This window comes from Gorilla gorilla, chromosome 12 (genome assembly GCF_029281585.2).
Source record: "Gorilla gorilla gorilla isolate KB3781 chromosome 12, NHGRI_mGorGor1-v2.1_pri, whole genome shotgun sequence".
Taxonomy (NCBI): domain Eukaryota; kingdom Metazoa; phylum Chordata; class Mammalia; order Primates; family Hominidae; genus Gorilla; species Gorilla gorilla.
Genome location: NC_073236.2, coordinates 36,035,553 through 36,048,408, shown reverse-complemented (window position 1 = coordinate 36,048,408; position 12,856 = coordinate 36,035,553). Strand labels below are relative to the sequence as shown.

Genomic DNA, 12,856 nt, shown 5'->3' with positions numbered 1-12,856 from the left:
AGCAGTGGAGTCAAACATTTAGCCCCTCCCCCGACTCTGTAGGATCAGTCATGGCATTTCACCACTCCTCTACATCACCAATGGAAACAAAATAGAAACTCAGCACATGATTGTCTCCCAATACCGAGCATCCCAAATCTAAGTGAAATGGTGGCAGTGACAATTGGCCATTAAAATGTTTAAGACAAGTAGCAACTCTGGCAAAACTCAGGTTCACTGGAACAGGCAGGCAGGAAGGGAAAAAGGGATGCAGCCACACAAGTGGCCAGTGTGGGAAGACTGTTCCCATGTACGATGCTGCTCCCTTGTACAGAGATAGCAGGAGCAAGAGGGCCAATCTCCAGTTAGCGGCCCGTTCCGGGACGCCTCTTGGTCCCTGTGGGTTCAAGGCCCTCCTCCCTGCCAGCAATGTGGGGACACCCCAGAGACAACACTGGGTGGAAACTGCTGCAACTCTTCCCTCGGAGACATCTAACATCCTGGTCTGAGGGGATCCCTGCTGCCACCTCAGGTAGCACCAGCAGGGATCAGTAGGAGCCCCAGAAACACCAGAAAAACAAGCACCAAAATATTAACAATACCACAGAGCCTGTGAAAATTAAATCACCATTAGAACCACAGCCCACAAAAGTAGGTCAAGGCCCACATGCTAAATTTAAGCAGGGTGACTACTTCATAAAATAAAATACTTAAATGAGATGCAGAGTTCCTAACATAATAGACAAAATGTCCAAGATACTATCAAAAATCACCCATCATATCAGTAACTAGAAAAATAATCACACCTTCAATCAGAAAAAGCAAATGTATGATGCCAACACCAAGAAGAATCAGGAGCTGGAATTATCTGACAAGGATTTTAAAGAGGCTACCCATAAAAGTGCTTCAACAATTAATTATACATTCTCTGGAAACAAATGAACAAATAGAAAGAAAAGCAAGAAAGCCTCTAGCTAGATAGAAAAAAGGCAAAAAGAGAGAAGACAGATCAAAGCACTAATATCGAGAGTTCATTGCTAAAGATCTTGCAGCCATTAAAAAGCTAACAAAGGGATGTAATAAACAAGTTTGCCCTCATAAATTTGATAAATTAGAAACAATAGACCAATTACTCAAAAACCACAAAGTGCCAAAACTCGACCAAGCTGAAATGGACAATATGCTTAAAACCATTACAGAAACTGCATTCATCATGAAAAATCTGGAAAAGAAATCCCTAGGCCCAAATGGCTCCATGATAACTCTACCAAACATTCAAAGAAGAATTACATCAATTTCTCCCAGGAATAGAAGAGGAGGGACAATTTTCCAACCCACTTGGTGAGGACACTATTAGCTTGATACCAAAGCTGGATGAAGTCAGTGTTAAAAAAGAAAAATAAATAAAACTATAGATCAATAGCTTTCATGAACTTTGATACCAAAATCCTCAACAAAATACTAGCAAACGGAATTCAGCAATGTATTAAAATAATTATACAGTGAGACTAAGTGGGAAATATTCCAAGATATACAAGGCTGCTTCCACATTTGAAAATCAATTGATGTCATCCACCATTTCAATAGACTAAAGAAGAAAAATCCTGTATCAGTTGACACAGAAAAAGCACTGGATAAAATCCAGCATCCATTCATGATAAAAACTCTCAGAAAGCTAGAAATGTGTGGAACTTCCTTAACTGGATAGAGGTTTTCTTTAATTTTTTTCTAGAAGTGTTATAGTTTTCTGTTTTACATTTAAATCCACGGTGCATGTGAGGTTAAGGTCAAGTTTCTTTTCCTTTTTGACTGTAGATATTGCTTCAGCATCTTTGTTGAAAAGGCTATACTCCCTCCATTGAGTTAATTTTGCACCTTTGTCAAATCATTTGGGTATATTTGTGTGGATTAAATCTAGATCCTATTCCACCTATCCCTCTGCTAATACCACACCGTCTTGATTAATGTGGTTATGTGGTAAGCCTTAATGTCCAGTACAGTGATTTCTCCAACTTTAGTCTCTTTTTCAAAATTATTTTAGCTATTGTAGAACGTGATGTTCCTGCATATATTTTAGAATATGCTTGTATATGTTTATAAAAACATTTTTGGGATTCTATTAGGAATTTCATTAAACCTATAGATAAATGAGCTGAGAATTGTCATCTATCACACCAATTCATTCAACCTATGAACATGGTGTCTCAATTTATTTAGATCTTCTTTAGTGTCTTACAGCAGAATTTTATAATTTTCAGCAAACAGATTCTGCACATACTTTGTTACATGTTCACCTAATTATTTTATTTTATTTGGAGCAATTATGAATGACTTTAATACAGGTTGCTGTATGTTCACTGTTAGTATATCAAAATGCAATTGGTTTTGTGTGTCCCGTAGCCAGAGACCTTGCTGAACTCAGTAGCTCTAGGACTTGTATTTTTGGTACATCCCTTGCTGTTTTCTACATAGACAATACAATATCTGCAAATAGGGACAGTTTTATTTCTTCCTTTCCAATCTTTCTGGCTTTATTTTTTCTTCTTGCCTTGTTGCAGTGGCTAGAACTTCCCGTGCTATGTTGAATAAGGGTGGTGAGAGTAGGCATCCTTTCCCCCAATTTTAGGGGGAAATAATTCAGTCTTTCACCTTTTAGTTTGATTTTAGCTGTAGGAAGGGTGTGCAAGGGAGGTGGGTGTGGTTATAAAAGGGCAGCATGAAGGATTCCCGAGGTGATGGGACTCTTCTGTATCTTGACTGTAGTGGTGGAAACACAAACCTATACACGTGATCAAACCGTGTAGACCTAAACACACACTGTCAGACACACACACACACATACACACACACACTCACACGGGTACAAGTAGAACTGGACGATCTGAATAAGACCTGTGGATTGCATCAATATCAATATCCTGGTTTCAATATTGGACTATTATTTTGCAAGATGTTACCATTGGGGAAACAGGATGAAGCGTAGGTATACAGAAGATCATGTGAATGTACAATTATTTTAATAAAAATTTTAATTTAAAAAACCCACAAGTTTAGTGCTTCTTAAAAATATTATGTGGGTTTAGTTTTATTCTATCTTCTTGCCTTGAAGAGAAACCAGCAAAGAGTCAAGCCATTTTGTTCACTGATACCTGCGTGAAGGACTTTCTTTTTCTGAACCTTTTGATCTGAAAGGCCCCATGGTCCCTTCAACATATTCAGGGATGAAGTTTGTGTTGAATCGACATCAGATTGAGGCTTTGCACACTTTTCTGGGGTTGAAATCATAGAACAGATTTCCTTTTGATGCCTGTTTTGATTTAGATAAAAAGTTGAGCAAAAAAAGAGAGAGAAAAGAAAATTTCCATCAAGAAGGCAGAGTTAAGTCAATACGTTCATGTTGAACACTGCAAACTTAAAAAAGTGAGCCTTCCCCCATCTGGGTTAATATAAAAATAGTCATTTATCCCTGACTGATGCAGAAGAGTGGACAGGGGCCCAGCCTTGGAGTCAGAAGATACAGCTCACTTCACAGGTCTGGTCCCTCCTGGCTCTGTGACCTCAGTCAAGTCACTCAATCCTCTCTAAACTTCTTCACTTTCCTCATCCATCAACTGCAGGAAACGTCACCTGCACACCTATATAGTGACTACATGGGGCTGATGGGAGGATTCGTAGGAGTGAAAGCCGGTTATAAACAAGTAAGCACTGCAGAAACCCATTCTCTAACCAGTGTCTACCAGCAAGCACTTATAAAAGCTAGAGAAAGGAACTCCTGCCTTGGACCTCCCATGCCAGCACCAGATCCCAGGGAACCATTCTGGAGATTGGAGGGATCCCAGAAACGCTTGCATGTTTTCCCAGATATGACCTTCTCTGAAGCGCTGAAGACAGCAGCCATACAAAGGAAAACTTCCAGAGCAATTTCTGCTCCAACACTGTGACATGTGCCCTCCCTCCTGCACCACTGCCCCTCGACGCCTCCGTGGAGCACCTGCCCCGGGTTCCATGGCCCTCTGTGGGTCTGTGCCCGCACTGTGCCCCCCACGGCAGAAGGAACCAGACTGACATTCATCTGTGCACCCTGGTTCTCTTATTGCATGGTTTGTACTCAATAAATGGCTTCTCATTTACTTGATTCTTAGTTTATTTGTTCAAATTTTTGAAATTTAGAAGCTGTATCTGTGCTTTCCCAAATACTTAAAAAATAATGCCATAAAATCTTATTGTAAGATGACCATTATAACATTTACCTCTTTTTACTGATTCCACAGTCATGCCCTACCTTAAGCCCATACAAATGCTTAGTTTGCTAACAGGAAGACAGTGCATTTTGTTGAACAATAAATTCTGATTAATAAATGTATTTTCTTTTTTTCCCCCAATTTTCTATCATTCTTTGAAATAAAAAAGACATCTCCTGGCAGGGTAGGCTGTGATACTTGAATATCTGGAAAATATTAAATCATTTTAATAAGATTTGACCAATTTCCTGAGTGTTCGGCGGTGGTTTTGATTTTGTTTAAAAACCACGAATTAGAAACATATAAGAATATAGGATGGGGGCAGACATGAGAGGTCATCTGTCCGAAACCCACCACCACGGCCACCATTTTAAAGATGAGGAAACAGAGACCCACGCAACGGAGAGGCGTGGAGAGAAGTTCGGGCCTTGCCACAGTCACACAGAGGGAAGTCCAGGCCTCGGCCTCCTGATCCCTGAGTCAGAGCTCCTTCCCCACACAGCGCTCCTCTCTGCCCTCTCACTGCTTGGGTCTGGGGGCCCGTCCACACAGCGTGGAGAACATAAAGGGGAATATGTGGCCTCCTCAAGCCCACAATTAAATTAAATTGTTATTAAATTGTTAATTCTCTTTGCTTAAAAAAATCCTAACTTAATCACACTATGTGATTCTTTTCACTAAAAGAAATTTCACAGAGCATTTCAGAAAGGACAAGGGCCCAGGGGGCAAGCCCCGCTCTCAAGAGGCCTCAGCGCAGGGAGACAGGCGGGCAGAGGTGCTCACTTGCTGTCTCCATCCTTTTCTGCATTGTACCACCAGTCCATGATCAAGGACTCAGAATAAAGGTCTTGCATCTTCTCCAGATCACTGTGACCCTGTTCCATTTCCTTAACTAAAAGAGTCAGATCTTCATTCTGCCAAAATGAGAAGTGAATATGCTATAAGACTAGATAAAAACAGCTCAAATTCCAAACATGTTTCTTTTCTTTTTAGAGACAAGAGGCTCACTATGTTGCCCACGCTGGTCTTGAGCTCCTGGGCTCAAGTGATCCTCTCATCTTGGCCTCCCAAGTACCTGGGACTACAGCACACGGCCAGAAAATGTCAAACATTTCTAACAGAAAGCCAACTGTATCAGGAAAAGAAGAATCTAAAGAATTTTATGTTGTTCTTATATTATCCCGTTTTTAGCCAGCTTTATTGATGTGTAATTCACATACAACAAGTTGAACATCTGTAAAATGTACCATTTGAAAAGTTTGACATTCCCACCTGCAAAATCATTCTTACAGTCAAAAAATAATGAACATATTCGTCACCCTCCAAATTCCCTTGTGCCCCATTGTAAATCTGCACACCCTCCTACAAGCCCTCTCCCTCAATTCTCCAGGAACTACTCATTGGCTTTCTGTCACTACACATTAGTTTCAGTTTTCTAGAATTTTATACAAATGGAATCATACAGAAATTACTCTTTTTTCCTGACTTTCTTCACTTATATAATTATTTTAAGATTCACCCATGTTGTAGCATGAATCAATATTTCATTCATTTCTTATTGCTGAGCTGTATTCTATTGTATACTATTTATTAAATACCACAATTTATTTATCCATTCATCTGTTGATGTTGTTTTCAGGTTTGGGCTGTTACAAATAAAGCTACACACATTTGCATACAAGTCTTTGAATGGACGTCGGCTTTCATTCCTCCTGAATAAATATCTAGGAGTAGAATGATTGGACCATGTGGTTTGTGATGTTAAGGTCCTTCACGTCCCTTGTAAGCTGTATTCCTAGGCATTTTATTCTCTTTATAGCAATTGTGAATGGGAGTTCATTCATGATTTGGCTCTCTGCTTGTCTGTTGTTGGAGTATAGGAATGCTTGTGATTTTTGCACATTGAATTTGTATTCTGAGACTTTGCTAAAGTTGGTTATCAGCTGAAGGAGTTTTTGGGCTGAGACGATGGGGTTTTCTAAATATACAATGATGTCATCTGCAAACAGAGACAATTTCACTTCTTCTCTTCCTATTTGAACACCCTTTATTTCTTTCTCTTGCCTGATTGCCCTGGCCAGAAATCCAATACTATGTTGAATTGGAGTGGTGAGAGAGGGCATCCTTGTCTTGTGCCGGTTTTCAAAGGGAATGCTTCTGGCTTTTGCCCATTCAGTATGATATTGGCTATGGGTTTGTCATAAATGGCTCTTATTATTTTAAGATATGTTCCATCAGTACCTAGTTTACGGAGAGTTTTTAACCTGAAGGGATGTTGAATTTTACGATGTTGACCCTCTTTTCATGTGCTTCTTTGCCATCTGTAGATTCTCTTCAGTGAAATGTCTGTGCATACATTTTGCCTATTTTCTGATTAGATGGTTTGTTTTCTACTGTTGAGTTTTAAGAGTTCTTCATATATTCTAGATACTAAGACCTTTGTCTGACATGTCATTTGCAGATACTTTCTCTAAGTCTGCAGCTCATCTTTTTATGTTCTTAACAGGGTCTCCCACAGAGTGAAAGCTTTTAATTTTGATGAGGTCCAATCTATTAATCCTTCCTTTTATGGATAATGCTTTTGGAATCAAGACTAAAAATCCTTTGGTAGCCCAACATCCCCATAATTTTTCCCACATTTCTTTCTAGAAGTTTTACAGTTTTATGTTTTAGATTTAAGTCCACACTCCATTTTGAGTTAAGATGTCCATGAGGTATGAGGTTTAGGTTGGGGTTTATTATTTTGCCTTTTGATATCCAATTGCTCCAACCATTTATTGAGACGGCTATCCTTCCTCCACTGGATTGCTTTTGCATCTTTGTCAAAAATCAGTCGAGCATGTTGTGTGGGTGTATTTCTATAACTGTTCCATTGGTCTACGTGTCTGTTTCTCCACCAGAGCAAATACATCTTGATGAATGCAGCTACATATTAAGCCTTAAAACTAGGTATAATGATTCTTCCCACTTTATTTTTCTTTTTCAAGACTGTTTAAACTTTTTTAGAGCCTGTGACTTGTCATATAAATTTCAGATAGGCTTAACTATGTCTGTAAAAAACTTTTCTGGGGTTTTTATAGAAATTTTGATAAACCTATAGATCAAGCTGGGGAGAACTGACGTCTCTAATATGTTAAGTAGTTCAATCCATGAACAGGACATGTCTTTCCATTTATTTAGATCTTCTTTGATGTCTTCAGCATTTTGTAATTTTCAACATAAAACTTCTGTACATACTTTTTTAGGTGCATAAATATTTCATCTTATTTGAAACTCAACTGTAAGTGGTATTGGGTATTTAATTTTCACTTCCACATGCTCACTGTTACTTTATCAAAATATGATTGAAGTGTGTGTATTAATTTTGTGACTTTGTTGAAATCTCGTAAAAGTTCCAGTTTTTGTTTTTGTTTTTTTTTGTAGATCTCCTGGGGTTTTCTATGTAGATAATACATTACCTACACATAAAAAGTTTTATTTCTTCCTTCCCAATCTGTATGCCTTTTATTTCTTTTCTTGCCTTGTTGCCATGGTTAGAACTTCCAGTAGTATGTTGAATCACAGCGGTGAGAATAGATGTCTTTGACTCTTCTAATCTTAAGAGGAAATCATTCAGCCTTTCACTACTAAGTATGACTTCAGCTGTAGGTATTGATGTTCTTATTAAGTTGAGGAAGTTCTCTTCTATTTCTATTTTGCTGAGAGTTTTTATTATGAATGGTGTGGAATTTGGTCAAGGCTTTTTTCTGCATCAATTGATAAAACCATATGATTTTTCTTCTTTAGCCTGTTGATATGCTGGATTATACTAATAGATTTTCTAATGTTGAAACAATCAATTACAAATTTCTTGAAACAAATGAACAAATATTTCCAATATACAAAAACAAATAGCCAGGTGGGGCGGCTCATGCCTGTAACCCCAGCACATTGGGAAGCCAAGGCAGGTGGATCACATGAGGTCAGGAGTTCGAGATCAGCCTGGCCAACATGGGGAAACCCCGTCTCTATTAAAAATACAAATTAGCTGGGCATGGTGGCCAGTGCCTACATAATCCCAGCTACTTGGGAGGCTGAGGCAGAAGAATTGCTTGAACCATGGAGGTGGAGATTGCAGTGAGCCAAGATTGCACCACTGCGCTCCAGCCTGGGTAAAAAAAAAAGAACAAATATTCTTGTATATATGGAGTAAGTCCCCCTTGATCATAGTGTATAATTTTTAATACATTGCTGGATTCATTTTACTAATATTTTGTTGAAGATTTTTGCATGATGTATTTCAAAAAATCCTTTTAGTTGAACCTACCTATGTAGAATTAAAGTGAGATTCTCAAAAGCAGCACATAGTTTGGTTGTGTTCTTTTTTTTTTTTAATTCACACTGCCAGTATCTGTCTTTTGATTGGTGTGATTAGACCATTAATTTTAAAAGTATTATTGACATGTTAGCACTTACTTCCAGTATTTTATGGTTTGTTTTCTCATTCCTCTGTTTGTCTTTCCTTGCCTTCCTTCAGGTTATTTAAACTTTTTTTTTCTTACAATAAAAACTAAAAGAACTTATTGTTAGAAAACTTATTTTTATTGATTGTTTACAGGAGGGTTTTCAAGCGAAAGGAAATTATAAAAGAAATAATTGGAGCATCAGAAAGAAAAGAAGAGATTATAAAAGAAATAATTGGAGCATCAGAAATAAATTATAAAAGAAATAATTGGAGCACCAGAAAGAAAAGAAGAAAGAGCAGAAATATGGGGAGATATAATAGATCTATCCTTTTCTTCATGAGATTTACAAATCATATTTTTAGTTATTGAAACAAAAGTTGTAACATCACCTAACACTGAAGACAATAATATTTAAAGCTGGAGAAGGTAAAGGGACCTGAATGGAAGTGATGTTTACATATTTTCATTGAAGGAGTAAAATGTTGATGCTGGGACTGTTATAAGTCACATATATATGCTGTCATACTGACAAGATTCATTACAAAAGCAATACAAAGGGCTACATTCAAGACCAGCCTGGGCGACATAGTGTGACCCTATCTCTACAAATAAAAAAATTAGCCATGCATGGTGGCACACGCCTGTAGTCCTAGCTACTTGGAAGGCTGAGGCAGGAGAATCACAGGAGCCCAACAGTTTAAGGCTTCAGTGAGCCAAGATTGTGTCACTGCACTCTAGTCTGGGTGATGGAGTAAAACCCTTGTCTCTAAAAATAAAATAAAATAAAATAAAAGTAAAATAATAAAATTCATGGTTAATGGTTCTTTCCTTTCATACTTGAAAAATATCATGCCATTTTCCCCCTGGCTTCTTTGGTCTTGAACAGAAAGTCTGCTGTCAAATCTGCAATTGAATTGGTGTCATTTTTCTCATTTTTTTCTTTGTCTTTAATTCTCAAACGTTTAACTATGACATGTCTTGGCCTGGATTTCTTTGGGCTTATCCTGTTTGGAGTTTACTCAGATTCTTGAATCTGTATATTTGTATATTTCACCAACTTTGGGAAGTTTTCAGCTATTATTTTGTCACTTTTTTTTTCAGTCCCATTTTTCCTTCTTGTCTCTTTGGTGGACTCCAATGATACTAATGCTGGATATTTTGTCATTGTCTCACAGGTCCTTGTGGCTCTATTTACTTTTTTTTTTTTTTTGGTCTATTTTCTCTCTGTTGTTTAGAGTGACTGAATTTTGTTGTTCTGACCTCAAGTTCACTGACATTATCCTGTCATCTCCACTTCACTATTGAACCTATCTACTGAGGTTTTAAAAATTTCTGTTCTTGTATTTTTCAGCTCTCAAAGTTCCACTTGGAATTTTTTTTATAATTCCTACTTATATTCTGAGATTGCCTATTTGTTCATTTGTTTCAAGAGGATTTGTAATTGATTGTTGAAGCATTTTTATGACAGCTTCTTTAAAATCCTTGCAGGTCATTCCAACATATGATTCATCTCAGTGTTGGCATTATTTGTTTGTCATTTCTCATTCAAATTGGGGCTTTTTTGGCTCTTTGTGTGATGGGCACTTTTTTTACTGGATCCTAGGTATTTCCTATTGTGTGAGAAGATTCTGGGTCCTATTTAAAATCTTTTATTTTACTTGGTAGTTGCCCTGCTTAAATTTAGCATGTGAGATTTGTCCTACTTCTGTGGGTCTTTGCTCCAATGGCAGTTTGATGTTCAGAAGCTTTTGGTATTATCTTGGTCTTCTTTGCTAATCTGGTGCCATTCTGGACCCCACTGGTCCTTGCTGGTGCTGCCTGAAGAGACAGGAGGCGTTTCCCTCCGTCAGGCTTCCAGGTGTCTCTTGGTGCCTCCCCTGCTGTTCTCCAGGTGTTCCTGTGTCACTCACTGGGTAGGGTAGGAGAGCCCTTGGCCCACAGGGACAAAGAATCTTCTGCAAGGGGCCACTAGTTCTAGCTGGGCCTCTCCTGCCTGTTCTTCCCACGCACTCTGATGTGTCTCTGCAGGAGAGGAGAGTCTCAGGCCTGCAGAGACAACGAGGCTTCCCAGATGGGCCACTGGCAGCTGTGTCCCTTTAGCAAGCTCTGCCCACCTATCCAAGTAAACATCCTCCTCTGGTGTACTTCTTATATGTGTGGGGACTGTTACAGATCAATTTCACTTTCACCTGGGCATAACTATGTATCTGGTGAGCTTTCCCAGCTATTTTTGTCAAGGTGAGCTGTCAGAGTGGCGGGATTAAGAGTTCAACTGTCTTTCTGTGGGACAGTTTTCTTTTGTGGGACAGTTTTCTCTTAAGGGTAGGAAGTTGATAGGGTATGAGTAGCCCACCTAGCACTACCTCCTTCAGTCTCGTTGATGCTGAACGGAAGCGGAGCCTCAGTCCTCCACTGGGCCCTGCTGACATTATGGGGAGGACGACCGTGGGGGCTAGTCCTGTTTCACACTTTCTCCTTTGGTCTCATGCTGTTGTGTGAGTGTGGAGGTGAGGCTTCCCATTACTAACACCACGGATGGGGGAAAGCAGAGCGTGGCCTTTCCCCAGCTTGCTTCCTTTTTCACGTTCATTGATAATGGGTCTTTGTAGAGGCTCAGCTTCGTGCTGAGTCCTGCTGACATGAGGACTCTGGTGAAGCACAACAGTGACTAGACTGGCCTCACACTGCCTGGTTAGGTTGTGGTGCTGCCTGCGAGGAGTGGAGGGTTGGCTTGACACTGGGCACCATGGACGCTACCCTGGTGAGGGACTCAGAGCACTGCTGCTCCTGCCCACTCAGGGATGAGAGATCAGCTTCCCACTCAGTCCCTCTGATACTACTCTAGTAGGAGAATGTAAGCACCACCTGCTTCCAGAAGGAGAATGAGCTTTCCACTAAGCCTCACTGACACAGCCTCAGCAGGGAAATAAATCAGAGCATTGCTGCCTGCTTCCACCACGTAGGGATGGAAGTTTAGCTCCCTGGTCAGCTCTACTATTCCACTCGGCAGGGGGATCAGAGCACAGTCACTTGCTTCCATGAAGCAAGAGAGTGGGTGAAAGATTAACTCCCTGTTTGGCACCACTGAAATCCCAGGGGAGGGGATGCAGTTTTTCCATGGTATATGACTGGAGCAGGACAGATATTGCCAAAAAGGTTTTCTGTTATTAAGCCGTGCTCTTCCCAGTCATTTGGCTGGGGCAGGGGTGGTGGGGAACAGGCTTTTCGTGGAGCTTTTTTTGTCAGTGCTTGTTGGAGATCACAGGTTGGAGAGGCTTCTGCAGTGCCCTGTCTGGGATATACGAATAGAAATAAAGTCCCAAGGACTCATTGCCAAGGGACCTCAGAACTTGGAGAATGACACGACAATGAGTGTCATTTTTTTTTTTTTTTACTTTAAGTTCCAGGATATATGTGCAGAACACGCAGGTTTGTTACATAGGTAAACATATGCCACAGTGGTTTGCAGCACCTATCAACCTGTCACCTAGGTATTAAGCCCCACATGCATTAGCTATTTGTCCTGATGCTCTCCCTCCCTCTGCCCCACCCCCGACAGGCCCCAGGTGTGTGATGTTCCCCTCCCTGTGTCCATGTGTTCTCATTGTTCGGCTCCCACTTATAAGTGAGAACATGCGGTGTGTGGTTTTCTGTTCCTGTATTAGTTTGCTGAGGATGATGGCTTCCAGGTTCATCCATGTCCCTGAAAAGGACACGATCTCATTCCTTTTTATGGCTGCATAGTATTCCATGGTGTATATGTACCACATTTTCTTTATCCAGTCTATCATTGATGGGCATTTGGGTTGGTTCCATGTCTTTGCTATTGTGAATAGTGCTGCAATAAACATATGTGTGCATGTGCCTTTATAGTAGAATGATTTAAATTCCTTTGGGTATATACCGAGTAATGGGATTGCTGGGTCAAATGGTATTTCTGGTTCTAGATTCTTGAGGAATCGCCACACTGTCTTCCACAATGGTTGAAGAATGATGGGACAATGAGTCCTTTGTCCTCTTTTGGAGTTATAACCAGGGCTTTCTGGTTTTGAGATGGTGGACCTACAAGGGATGGCACTACTCTATCTTTGCTGGAACTGGAAGTCTATCCTGCACTTTTTCTTATAATTGTGCAATAAGAATTTTTTTTACATATTTACCTATGTAGTTAGCATCATCTTTACCAATGCT

The 12,856-nt window shown here is 39.8% G+C and overlaps 1 protein-coding gene across 4 annotated transcripts in view; it reads right to left on the bottom strand.

The window, feature by feature from the left end:
* Window positions 1–12,856, bottom strand: part of VWA3B (von Willebrand factor A domain containing 3B) — a 225,651-nt gene that overhangs the window by 76,046 nt on the left and 136,749 nt on the right. For all 4 annotated transcript variants that reach the window (XR_008677081.2, XM_031008311.3, XM_055378491.2 and 1 more), the window contains exons 15-16: window positions 5,004–5,134; window positions 3,129–3,286 (exon numbers count right to left, since the gene is read on the bottom strand). Coding sequence is in view for 3 of the 4 variants with exons in the window: in XM_031008311.3 (XP_030864171.3) it covers window positions 3,129–3,286; window positions 5,004–5,134 (289 nt within the window). In the remaining variant the exon portion in view is untranslated. The remainder of the gene's footprint in view (window positions 1–3,128; window positions 3,287–5,003; window positions 5,135–12,856) is intronic.